Raw genomic sequence first — 12,660 nt, 5'->3', positions numbered from 1 at the left:
GTAGAATCTTGTTATAGTATTCATGGAAAAACAATTTTTACTTGAAATTTACGTAAATTTCATGAATTTGTTTGCCATTTTATAAATTACATGGTTTCATTAGAATCTACCAAAATCTGTCTGTAGGTTCCACTATTCCTCCACCAATAAGCACCGTAAGGACAACAGAAGAGGGGTATCTTATGCCTATTACTGGTGGAGGAGGGTGGCAGTGAGACGGAAGAAAGGTCAGTCACTGGATGGACCCACTGTGTTGTCTGTGACTCTGAAGCATCACTAGTATCCTCCCCCACCACTGTGAGCCAACCTGGATTCAAGATCACTCCAACCTCTTCTCTGAGATTTATAGGTGGGATTGCCTGCATACCCAACTACTCACTTATCAAGCCTCTAATAATCTGTTGGTGAGATAACATGCAGGACAAAGAAGCAGGATGCAGTATGTGTCTGGAAGGGTGCTCTCTTAGAAATATGGAATGCCTGCATAAATACTAGCTTATGGCCAGGTATACTCTTTCAAAAACAATCCTGAGACTGGGTTTTCAGAGACTCCTTAGAGGAGAAGTATGTTACTGAAGTGCAGCATTCATGTCCAGTGAAAAAATTAAAATTTGTCTCAATTCTTTTAAATGTGTACCACAATAATCACGTGGAGGTCAGAGGACAACATTCTGGAGCGCATCCTTTCTGTCCATCTTTACGTGGGATCAAAGCTTGCCAAAGTTTGTTTGGCTGAGCTCTATCACTGGCCCTCATGAGAGTTTTAAGTTAAATATCCTAAGATTTTAGGTAAAAATAGAGTGTTCAGAAACATACTGCTTGATATTAATTATAAGGTAGAGCAAGCATTTACTTTGGCTGACTTTAAAATCATGGAGGGGAGATAACATTGAAAACAAGGAAGAGTTTAGTCATATATTCATAATGTCCAAACTTCCGAAATTAAAAGAGAACATTGGTCTACATAAATTCTTCACAATTTGTGATTCAAGAAATTACAAAAAAGGAACTGTAAACTTTTTAGCTCAAAGATTTTTTTTCCCTTGAACAATATAGTCTGACTGAGGAATTTGGCAAATAAAAACATAAGAAACCTGAAAATACATGACTGTCAGTATTTGGGGTGCATTTCTCTCTGGTCAATAGCATAGGCATTTTCAATTTATTAACACAGCACTCTGGCCTTTGTCCATTACCACAGGAGACATCAGGGAGGTGTGAAGAGAGAGAGAGAGAGAGAGAGAGAGAGAGAGAGAGAGAGAGAGAGAGAGAGAGAGTCGTGCGGTTCTGTCACTCAATGTGTGTGGAGGCCATGTTTCTCATTCCCTCAAGTAGCTCACAGATCGGCTTAAACGATTTCATCTTGCCTACCTGAGGGACAGGATGGATATGCCCTTTCTGTCTCAGTACTAACAGTAGTCTTTACATGTTGAAGTAATGTTGGAGAAAAGTGATCACAATTCTATCTATACAAATTATTTAGCAAATTGAAAGCTTGTATAAAAATGTAAGCTTGAGGTTGGTGCCATGGGACTCAGAGCCTTTTCTGGTTGTGATATTAATGAAGGCTTTTCAAGGAAAGGAAAGGACTTGCTGGTTGGCTCTTTAAAGCTTTTTGTGTTGAGACTCCAATCCTAAGGCTGAGCGGGTCTCCCTGTGGTGGTTTGAATGAAACTGGCATCCATAGACTGCTATGTTTGAATACTTGGTCCTCAGTTGGTAGGACTGTTTGGGAAGGATTGAGAGCTGTGGTTTTGTTGGAGGGAGGTATATCACTTGGAGCTTTGAGGTTTCAATAGCTCAAGCCATGGAAAGTTATCTTGCTCTCTCTTCCTTGTGCTTGCGGATCCAATGTAAGCTCTCACCTATTGCCCTAGCACCATGCCTGCACTCTCCAGAGAAATCTTCGCTTTTAGTTAAAGTTTCACTTTAAGTGGAGAGAGCTGCCAAGAAACACACTTTACATCCATTACTCTCCGCTTCCGACTGTGGAAGGAATGTGACCAGCTGCTTCAAATCACTACCTTCTTGGCTTCAGTACTGTGATGGATGACTCCCTTGAACTATGGGTCATAATAAGCTCTTTCTCCCTTGAGTTGCTTTTGTCAGAGTATATAATCACAGCAGTAGGAAAAGAAGCCAAATCAGAAAGGAAAAGACGCTTATTCTCTCACAGGTCTGGAAGTCAGAAGTCCAAATGCAAGGCTTCAGTCCAAGCAGGACCACACTCACTCCTCAGGTTCTAGAGGACTCCTTAATTGTCTCTTGGCTACTAGTAGGCCCTGGCTTGTGACAGAACTTTTCCCGTCCTGACGTGGATTCTCTGAGTCTTTATGTCTTCTCTTCCTGAAAGGACTTTAGATTCAAGGTTTGCTTCTCAGGAGATAACTCATATCTGGTACTGTATTCAGGCTATAGGCCTGTGCTTAGTCTAAAATGGCCTCATCTTGACTCTTAGAAATAACATCTGCAAGTATTCTCTTTAGTCCAGCAATACATTCTGAGTTTCCAGTGGACATGAATTTTGGAAGGACACCCTTCAGCCAACTATAGAAGTACACTATATATGATTTTATATCTTTAATAGGTTTTATACTCTCAATCTATGACTTCAGAAATAGTGAAAATCTAAAGTTTGTTAAGATATGACTGTGTTTTGTGTCTCCTTAGACTAGAAACTTAAAATGTTTTGATCTGCAAAGGTACTGCCCATTACTTGCTCTACCTTTCTTTTCCATTTAAAGTCAGACACAAAATTCTCCATAAATTGATCTTTTTTTGAGAAATGTCTTTATTGTGGTTAAAAAAGTGTGTGTGTGTGTGTGTGTGTGTGTGTGTATCTTCAAGTGAACATCTTCAGAAAACTTTATTTTGCATGGCCCTTCTAGTCTCAAGAAAGTTCTTCATCAGGTCCTTTGTATAATCTTAGTTAGGGGATCTTGTGAATTTTATAAATTTCAGGAACTTCCTGAGACTTGTGCATTGTTCACTGGGATTTGTAAGCTTTATTTCTTAAGTCTTAACAAGTGTCAATCTAGGATGAAATGTTTCAACGCAGAGGAAATTGCTGTACAACACTACCTCTTGTAGCTTTTTTTCTGCCCCATCTTCATAATGTTCCCTGAGTCTTTGAGAAGGTGATAAAAATGTCTGATTATTTTTCTCGGTCTCTGGCTGAGTACCAGACTAGGATGTCACTACACTGATCATTTCTTCTTAGGAGTTTGATTAAAAGATGCTCCAACATACAAAAAAGACACATGTTCCACTATGTTCATAGCAACATTATTTATAATAGCCAGATGCTGGAAAGAACCCAGATGCCCTTCAACAGAGGAATGGATTTAGAAAATGTGGTACATCTACACAATGGAATACTACTCAGCTATCAAAAACAATAACTTCATGAAATTCATAGGCAAATGGATTTAACTAGAAAATATCATCCTGAGTGAGGTAACCCAATCACAGAAAAACACACATGGTATGCACTCACTGATAAGTGGATATTAGCCCAAAAGCTCAAATTACCCAAGATGCATTCCACAGACCACATGAAGCTCAAGAAGATGCATGACCAAAATGCAGATGCTTCGCTTCTTCTTAAAAGGGGGAAACAATATCCATAGGAGATATGGAGGTAAAGTTTAGAGCACAGACTGAAGGAACAGCCATTCAAAGCCTGCCCCACATGTGGCCCATATATATACAGCCACCAAAACTAGATAAGATTGATGAAGCTAAGAAGTGCACGTTGACAGGAACTGGATATAAATCTCTCCTGAGGGATACAACTAGGGCATGTCAAATACAGAGGCGAATGCTAGCAGCAAACCACTGAACTGAAAACAGGACTCCCAATGGAGGAATTAGAGAAAGGACTGAAAGAGCTGAAGGGGTTTGCAACCCCATGAACAACAATGCCAACCAACCAGAGCTTCCAGGGACTAAACCACTACCCAAAGGCTATACATGGACTGACCCTGGGCTCCAACTGCATATGTAGCAGAGGATGGACTTGTTGGGCACCAGTGGAAGGAGAAGCCCTTGGTCCTGCCAAGGTTGGACCCCCAGTGCAGGGGAATGTCGGGGGGGGGGGCGGCGGTAAAGGAAGGTGAATGGGGGGAGGGGATGGAGGGCTTATGGACAGGAAACTGGAAAAGGGAATAGCATTTGAAATGTAAATAAAGAAATATATCCAATAAAAAATAAATTAAGAAAAAGGAGTCCTCCTTATAATGTACCTTCCACTTCCATGTCCGATTAAAACTGACAAACACAGTGACCTCTGAGCATAAACGTGTGTACAGCACATGCACTTTAAAAATATTATCACTGGCTCCCTTCTGGGGCCTATGACCCTCCCAGCCACAGGTTTATAGCCTGAATACACACTAGCAGATGTGAGTTTTCTCCTAGGAAGCAAACCTTGAGTCTAATATGAATTTTTTTCCACCCAAAGCAGTTGTGCCACTATTTCACCAGTGGGTACATCCTGCCTTGCTTGTTGCTACTACAGCCACGCAGGGCACATAGCCAAGCAGAACTATTACTGAGTGTTCTCCCTGAGCAACCTGCATGCTATCTTGCAGCACGATGGAAGCCGAGTAGGAGGGAGCTTCTAGTTCAGTCTCAGGTTGATTTTTAAAATGTCCTGCAGCTAAAGTTGGAAATACCTTTAGCAATAGGGGGTGGCTATCTAGTTCCGGCATGAATCCAGTAGCAATATCAGTAGCTTTTATGATTCATGAATTTTCAGCAGGAGATAGCCCACCCCTGGTACTGGGGTTTCCACCCAGCCTTTTCCTAGTCCTTGGAGTGCCTACATTTAAACTCTTTTAATGGCCGCCCTTGTTGTTTTTGCATGCACTTTCCCAAGTGTATAAGACACAGAGACTTAGCAGAACCTTTAAGGTCTGGGTGGCCTCTCTGAATGCTCACTGTCATCCATTCAACTCGGCTTTGGATGGCTAAGAGGATGCTAAAAAATAAATGTTATCAAGGCCCAATGGTGTCAACTAGGCTGTTGCAGGATCTTTCGTTGCTTGTCTAAAAGCCTTTCTCAATTCAATCAGCTCGGGTGCCAAGTGTTTCCTGACTAACACAGTTCCTTGTATTGGGTCCTTGCAAAGGCTCCTCTCTACGTCCATCATGGATTTTCCTTCTCCAGTGCAGCTGAGGAGTCTTTTCTATCAACTTTACCGTGTTCTCTCCTCACTGTCTGATTCTTGGTTCTAAGATGATGGGTCTCGGGAGGGGCTTCTTAACAGATCTGATTTGACCTTTCTTTCTCATTCAGTTCCCCAGCTGTAAGAAACAGCAGACAAACACCTCTGTCTCCCCCTCATCTGATTTACAGGCTGCATCAGAGGCCTCTGTGAATAGCACAAGCCCCATATCCAATTGCCGTCGTAATTCCTCCATAAGTGGTCACAGCAAAGGCCATGCACCCGACACTACAGCCTCCTTACAATCCCAGCCCTTTGCTACTTTCAGGAATTGCAACTTAGTCTTTACTCTAGCAGATGTTTCCAGGACTTTGCGCTGTGGTTGATGAGGACATTTGAGTTAAAACTATTCAGGCAACTATGTAGTTCCTTATGCCTCTCGGCCAGAAGTTGTCTTTGTTCTGAGATAAAGTCTCGCTAACTCAGACTGGCTTGGCTTGCTGTGTAGCCGAGGTTGGCCTTGAACTCCTAATCCTCCCTCTCTGCATTCTGAATGCTAGGATTGCAAGCCTGTGCCACCATTCCCAGCTTCAGCTTTACGTCTTCCAATGACTTCATAAGCATGCCTTCTGCATTCATTCCTTGTCTACAAACGTGTTGAACAAGACAGGGCCGGCAATAAAACCACAAGGCATGTCACCGCCCTCCAACACTAATCTACTAATTAGCCCTGCTATCCCTTCATGGCCAACTGTAACTGTATCTAATTGACCATACTGTTGCAGGGTTCACGGTGTTGTCATGGCAATTGCTATAGTGATACCTAGCCGTGGTATCAGCCAAGCAGCCATCTCAAGGAAGAACATGGCAAGGTTAGGGACTGAATTGTGACACACACAGCTGTTCCTGTGTTGAAAGCCTAAGCTCCAACTAACTCAGAATCTGGCTGTATTTGGAGAACGAGGGTTTAAAGTAGAGTTAAAATGAAGCCATGAGGACAGACCCTGTATAATCTGCTGCCTTCTTTTTCCTCTCTTCCAATCCTCCCCCCCTTTTTTTTTGGTTGGTTTGGTTTGGTTTTTGGTTTTGGGATTTTGTTTGTTTGCCGGTTTGTTTGCTTTGTTTTGCTTTTTTGAGACAGGGTTTCTCTGTGTAGCCTTGGCTAGCCTGGAACTTGCTCTGTAGACCAGTCTGGCCTCAAACTCAGAGATCCACCTGCCTCCTGAGTGCTAGGATTAATGTGTGAGCTACCACTGCTTGGCAACTGATGTTTTGTTAAGATGAGATTGGGATGAAGATAGAGTGAAGATTACGTGGAGACAAGTGAGGTGACAGCCATCTTAAGCCAACAACACTCAGGTTGGTTCACTCTTGACTTTGTATTTCTAGCCTCTAGAACTCTAGGAGTTAATTTCAGGGTTAAGCGGCCAGGCCTGTCCCTTCCATTCTTCTTCTATTGCCTTTTAGTGTCATTGGCCACCCTTAGTGTGACAGGATGGTCTGGAATGGGATCTTACTGTCTGGAGGTAAATGTGACCATAAATGTGTCTACATTTAAAACATCCTTTAAATTTAGGGGTTTTTGTTGTTGTTGTTGTTGTTGTTGGTTTTGTTTTTGTTTTGTGCCCTATTTTCTGTAGTAAAATCATGGCTAAAGTAAAAGAGGGGTTTCAAAGTACAGTGGACACACAAGACGTCCACATTCACAGCATTTAGTGGAAGGCTACAGAACATACCACTCTTGAAATGGTTTCTATACGTCTAAGTCAGGCTTCGAAGAGCACAAAACCCTTTCTGCACAGAGCACAAACTGTAGCCACCTGTGATGGCTTTACATTGCTTGTATGTTTGTTTAGTGTGGTGTGAATCTTGGCATACGTGTGAGGTCAGAATAACATAACAATGGAAGTCGGGTCTCTCCTTCAGTAGTGTAGGTCCCAAGGCATGAAATTCAGGTCCTCAGACTTGGCAGCAAGCACCTTTACCTGCTGAGCCCTCTCATCAGCCCAGCTTGCTCACCATTTGTCCCTCCCTGCAGTATCTGAATCTCTTTCTTCCAACTCTGGTGCCCAGGTGCTTGGTCTCTGTGTCTATGACCAACGTCCTTGCTTGATGCCTTAATTCTCTACTGCGTGTCCCCCACCCCTCCCTGCATGTATATCATCTTCAATCCTCAGCCTGTGAAATGTTCTTCCTGTTGAACACCCGTGCCTTCGAGAGTGCTTTTCTACTAAATGATCTCTTTGATATCTGGCCAGGCTAAAAATGACTACTCTGGAGTCAAGAGACAGTCCTCGTTGCAGACAACCTGGCTAGGTGGCAGTGTCACAGGCATAAGGAAAGACTGACCACAGGCATGGACACATCTTGGCAGTGTTTTGTGGAGGAAACCTTTGTCTGTCAGGCAGGTCACTTAGTGTGTGATCCATGGGTCAGCACTCTGAATGTCACCTTGAATACTGCTATTAATGTAAACACTTGGTGACTCTATCAGAATCTGAATTTTAGCAATATGTCCAGACAATTTACATATGTGTTATACATGCTGAGAATTTCAGTACAGATATGCTCTTACTAACTTATAGTAAACCTGGACTTCTCAGTATGAAAGCGTTGTCAGTAACTACATAACTGCGTGAGTCAGACCGCATCCAGAATCTTAAAGCACTCTTGAACTTTGGCTAAAGTCAGGATTCAGACCCAGGAACACAAACCTAGAGAGTGAGGGTCATTGGCCTAAAGACACGGTGCTAGAATAAATTTAATTTATTACAAATTCTAGTACGATTTTTAAAATATCATTAGCAACCTGGCAACACAAGTTGGTTTCTAAGCCAGATATGTTTAGGAGCTGGTTATAGACCTAAGGCAAAGATGAAATGCTGACTGCGATCTTCAACTGCATTTGAAGTGCACTGGGCACTCAGATGAAGGAAGAACCCTCACACGAAGAGAAATGCCGCCTCTGCCACGGTGCCACGCCATGCCATGCCCTCTAGTTTTGTTTTGGTCAGAGAAGACATTAGCGTTATTTGCCTTGTGTCTAAGCAGGTCCTCACGTGTCTTTTATATTTTTATATTTATTTGCATGCGTGTGTGTCTGTGTGCAGTGTGTGCATGTGTGTGTGTCTGTGTGCAGTGTGTGCATGTGTGTGTGTCTGTGTGCAGTGTGTGCATGTGTGTGTGTGTCTGTGTGCATCTGTGTGCAGTGTGTGCATGTGTGTGTATCTGTGTGCACTGTGTGCATGTGTGTGTGTCTGTGTGCAGTATGTGCGTGTATCTGTGTGCAGTGTGTGCATGTGTGTGTGTCCGTGTGCAGTGTGTTCATGTGTGTGTGTCTGTGTGCAGTGTGTGCATGTGTGTGTCTGTGTGCAGTGTGTGCATGTGTGTGTATCTGTGTGCAGTGGCATGTCTGTGTGTCTGGGTGCAGTGTGTGCATGTGTGTGTATGTGTGTGTGCAGTGTGTGCAGTGTGTGTGTGCATCTGTGTGCAGTGTGTGCAGTGGTGTGTGTGCATCTGTGTGCAGTGTGTGCATGTGTGTGTGTGTCTGTGTGCAGTGGCATGTGTGTGTATATCTGTGTGCAGTGTGTGCATGTGTGTGTGTCTGTGTGCAGTGTGTGCATGTGCGTGTGTGTCTGTGTGCAGTATGTGCATGTGTGTGTATCTGTGTGCAGTGTGTGCATGTGTGTGTGTGTCTGTGTGCAGTGTGTGCAGTGTGTGTGTGCATCTGTGTGCAGTGTGTGCATGTGTGTGTGTATCTGTGTGCAGTGTGTGCAGTGTGTGTGTGCATCTGTGTGCAGTGTCTGCATGTGTGTGTGTGTCTGTGTGCAGTGGCATGTGTGTGTATATCTGTGTGCAGTGTGTGCATGTGTGTGTGTCTGTGTGCAGTGTGTGCATGTGTGTGTGTGTCTGTGTGCAGTATGTGCATGTGTGTGTGTGTGCAGTGTGTGCATGTGTGTGTGTGTCTGTGTGTGTGCATGTGTGTGTGTGTCTGTGTGCAGTGTGTGCGTGTGTGTGAAGGTCAGAAGACGATTTATGGTAGGTTGTTCTTTTCTACTTTTGGGGTCTCAGGGCTTGAACTTAGATCCCCAGGCTTGGTGGCAAGCCTACACAGCCATCTCACCACACACACATGCACACATGCCTTTCCACTTTAATTCCTATCAGAATGGCTCTGGCCACAGGAGGATCCATTCTTCAGCATTCTCTCTGCTTATTCCTACGACAGGGCTGGCTGAACCTGCAGCTTACCGTTGTTCAGCATGTCTCAGGAATCCTCCTGTCCCCACCCACCCACAGCCCAGCACTGGGACTGCTGTCCCCTCCTGTCCCCACCCACCCACAGCCCAGCACTGGAACTACTGCCCCCTCCTGCCCCCCACCCTCCTACAGTCCAGCACTGGGACTGCTGTCCCCTCCTGCCCCCCACCCTCCTACAGTCCAGGACTGAGACTGCTGTCCGCTCCTGCCCCCCACCCTCCTACAGTCCAGGACTGGAACTACTATCCCCTCCTGTCCCCACCTACCTATCCAGCACAGGGACTGCAGGCTCCAACAGCCAGGCTCAGCTTTTACAGTGGACGCTGGGGATCCTTATGCCTGTATAGCAAACAATTTTACCTGTTGATCCATCTCCCCAACCCTCTCATAAATTTCCCACACAAGTTTTCCAACCAAATCAGACAGCATGGAAATGAAAGTAATTGTAATAGTAACGCTGGTAGTGATGATAATAACTAAAGATTTTCATTTTTAAATGGGCTTTTGGGGAATTTATAGCATGGAATTATGATTTAAAAAATATTATTATGTTCTTGAGAGTTTCCCCCACTGAATTTTCCATTTGATTCATGAGTCACTCTGATTTTTAGAAACTGCTTTGCTTATGCTCAGTAGTGGTCCTGCATGAAAGTGTTCTAGTCATTTATTACTAACCACAGAACTGTATGGGGCTTTTGGGGTGGTAGGAGTTTTAGACACTAATGTAAGTGACTCATTTTACAGGTGAGCAAATGATATCTGTGTGTCTTCGATTTGTAATGGAATACCTAAGATAATTTAAAAAGAGGAAAGATTTATAATAGCTCATATTTCAAGTTTCAGTCCTTGAATGGTTGCCCTGTTTCTTGGAATCAGAGCAAGGCAGTGCTGGGGACACATAATAGGAACAAGTGCTCCCAACGTGACAGGCAGGAAGTGAAGAGAAACAGGGAGGGGCTGAGTGAGGTCCCAGAACTTCCTGTAAGGGTAGATCCCTCACCTAACTCCCCGCTGTGTCTTAAAGACTTTATCCACTAATCTCATCCCATGCTGTCAAGCCAGCCTGGAGTGCATGGGCCACAGGAGGCAACGATCCAAGCCAAAGCGTTATACGTGGCCACGACAAAGCAGAAAGTGGGCTGGCACGGTCTGGATCATTCCCTGGGCTGCTCACAGGCCCCTGTGCCCTCAGGACTAGGCCTGGAAGCTGCCTGAATCTGAGCACTTGTTCACCCTGGAACAAGCTGATCCCCTTCCCCAGCTACAGGGTTAAACTTTAGCCACCCACCCCCCCTTGTGCTCCATAGGTTTCCTGTTTGTAAGTTGGATCATTTCACACCACTCTTCCAGTCAACCTCAAAATGGGGTGCTACCATCCCCACTCCATGCCTTCTCGTGTTCATTGACCTTACATCCGTGCGGCACACTCTGATGGCCTCCATACCAGACGGAGCACCTCATACAACAGAGTCCAGGATAGAGAAGGGCAGACCTGCCAAAGGAGCACCTCCGCCCTGGTGAGGTGGGCAGCTGGTTAGAACACAGTGTGCCAAGGGTGAAGTAAGAGCCAAGCACTGGGGGATGTTGGCCTCGACCGCCATCCCTGTGACTGTCTGCCTCCTCCTTTTTTCAGTTTATCTTCTTCACACAGAATAAGGGTTTACTAAGCTTGGGCCCAGACTTAGTGAGTAAAGTTGCCTGATGACAAGAGCTGTGCTAACTTGAGTTTGATCCCTGAGTTTGACCATGGTAGAAGAAAGCCAACTTCCTCAAGTCCTCAAGTTGCCATTACACACACACATACACTCACACACACACACACACACACACACACACACACGCACGCACACACACACACACACACACACACACACACACTCTTTTGTATGGCAAAATAAACAACACACATTATTCAGGTTGAGTGTGATTTCCTGGCAGGGTTAAGGTGCCGTGGTGTATCTTTCTTGGGGGAGTTGTTAGTTTGCGAAGGCTGGGACATATCTGGTGCTGTATGGAGTGACTGCCTTTGTAAGCCGTGGTAAGGAGTGCAGGAGTGAACTGGGTTGAATCAATCAGACCCCCTGGTTATCTGTCACAGAGCACGTGTCTCTGATCCTCTTGATTCTAGACACTTTTACAGCCTGGCAGGTTGACCACAAGAAACAGTGCCTTGTGTCCCTTCTGCCTGTGATTTCTTACCATTCCTGCCGTGGTCACCCAGTGATCTGGTCTTTGATAGGTCACTGGAATAATGGCAGGCCGCTTTCAACCTGCCAGAAAGAAGCACGGCGTCTCTGCTTATTCAGTGTCCGTAGAGGGAAAAGGCAAAGGGAGCACTCGACTGAGGCTGGACTTCAGAGCTCTGGCCTTCAAAGCCGTCGCAGTGGTTAGGAAGGGGACGCAGGAAGGCTTTCACCAACCTGAGAGGAATTTCAAGTCAGACGGCTGATGTGTTTTGAATTCTGGTTGTGTGCATGAAGATCACATCCGATCGTACTTCTCCTTTGAAGCACGGTTGGAGGACCTTGGAACTTTAAGCCACCCTTCCTGGTCTTGCTCCTCACCCTCTGTTCCATTTTCACTTCTGCCCCACCCCCAACTTGCCTTGTAGGGATAGTCTGTTCCCACCAATCCCCTGATGCTAATTCTCTTGACTACTGTTCTCTTTCAGATGCAAACGCACATGGTTCCCGTGTCGAGACTGAGTCTTTATGTGACCTCCTTTTGCTCCCAGTCAGTATCATTCTCTGTTCCATGTCTAAGCGTGTCAGGGTTTGAAGGTATGCCCTGCAGAGCCCATAGTATTTGGAGAATCCTTACCCTCTTCCTGGGACTCTACAACCTCATTCCATCTTCTCCTCCCAGGTGGTTTAGGGATTAGGGTAGGGAGTAGACATAGTCTCACATGAAGGGTTGGGCAGTTGATCCCCCAGGTTACTGGTGTTTGGAGACTTACAGCAGGAACCTTTTCGCTACAACACACAGAAGGACACACATGTCCCTTAGAGATTGGAAGACAGAAGCTATGTCCGCACAGAGGTCTTAGCACTTGCAGGGCCCCTCCCAGAGCACTCAGCATCTTGACTATCAGGTAGCTGGTGGCAGATGTCAGGGTATCTACAAAGCCATCAGCAGGGATTGGCTGTCTTTGTTTAGCTTCTTTGGAATCAGCAGAAGTCACACCAGCTCTGGAAGGACCTGGCGGCTGTCCTCTGACTGTTGGTGGCAGCAC

The 12,660-nt window shown here is 45.1% G+C and overlaps 1 protein-coding gene across 1 annotated transcript in view; it reads left to right on the top strand.

Moving 5' to 3' along the window:
• The window catches only part of LOC116884949 (transcription initiation factor TFIID subunit 4B-like), a 98,742-nt gene that overhangs the window by 70,577 nt on the left and 15,505 nt on the right, over window positions 1-12,660 (top strand). Inside the window, exon 8 of the mRNA XM_032886154.1 lies at window positions 12,100-12,208. Within this exon, the coding sequence (XP_032742045.1) occupies window positions 12,100-12,208 (109 nt within the window). The remainder of the gene's footprint in view (window positions 1-12,099; window positions 12,209-12,660) is intronic.

This window comes from Rattus rattus, chromosome 15 (genome assembly GCF_011064425.1).
Source record: "Rattus rattus isolate New Zealand chromosome 15, Rrattus_CSIRO_v1, whole genome shotgun sequence".
NCBI classification, from domain to species: domain Eukaryota; kingdom Metazoa; phylum Chordata; class Mammalia; order Rodentia; family Muridae; genus Rattus; species Rattus rattus.
The sequence above is the reverse complement of the archived record's forward strand: the minus strand, read 5'-3'. Positions and strand labels throughout refer to the sequence as shown.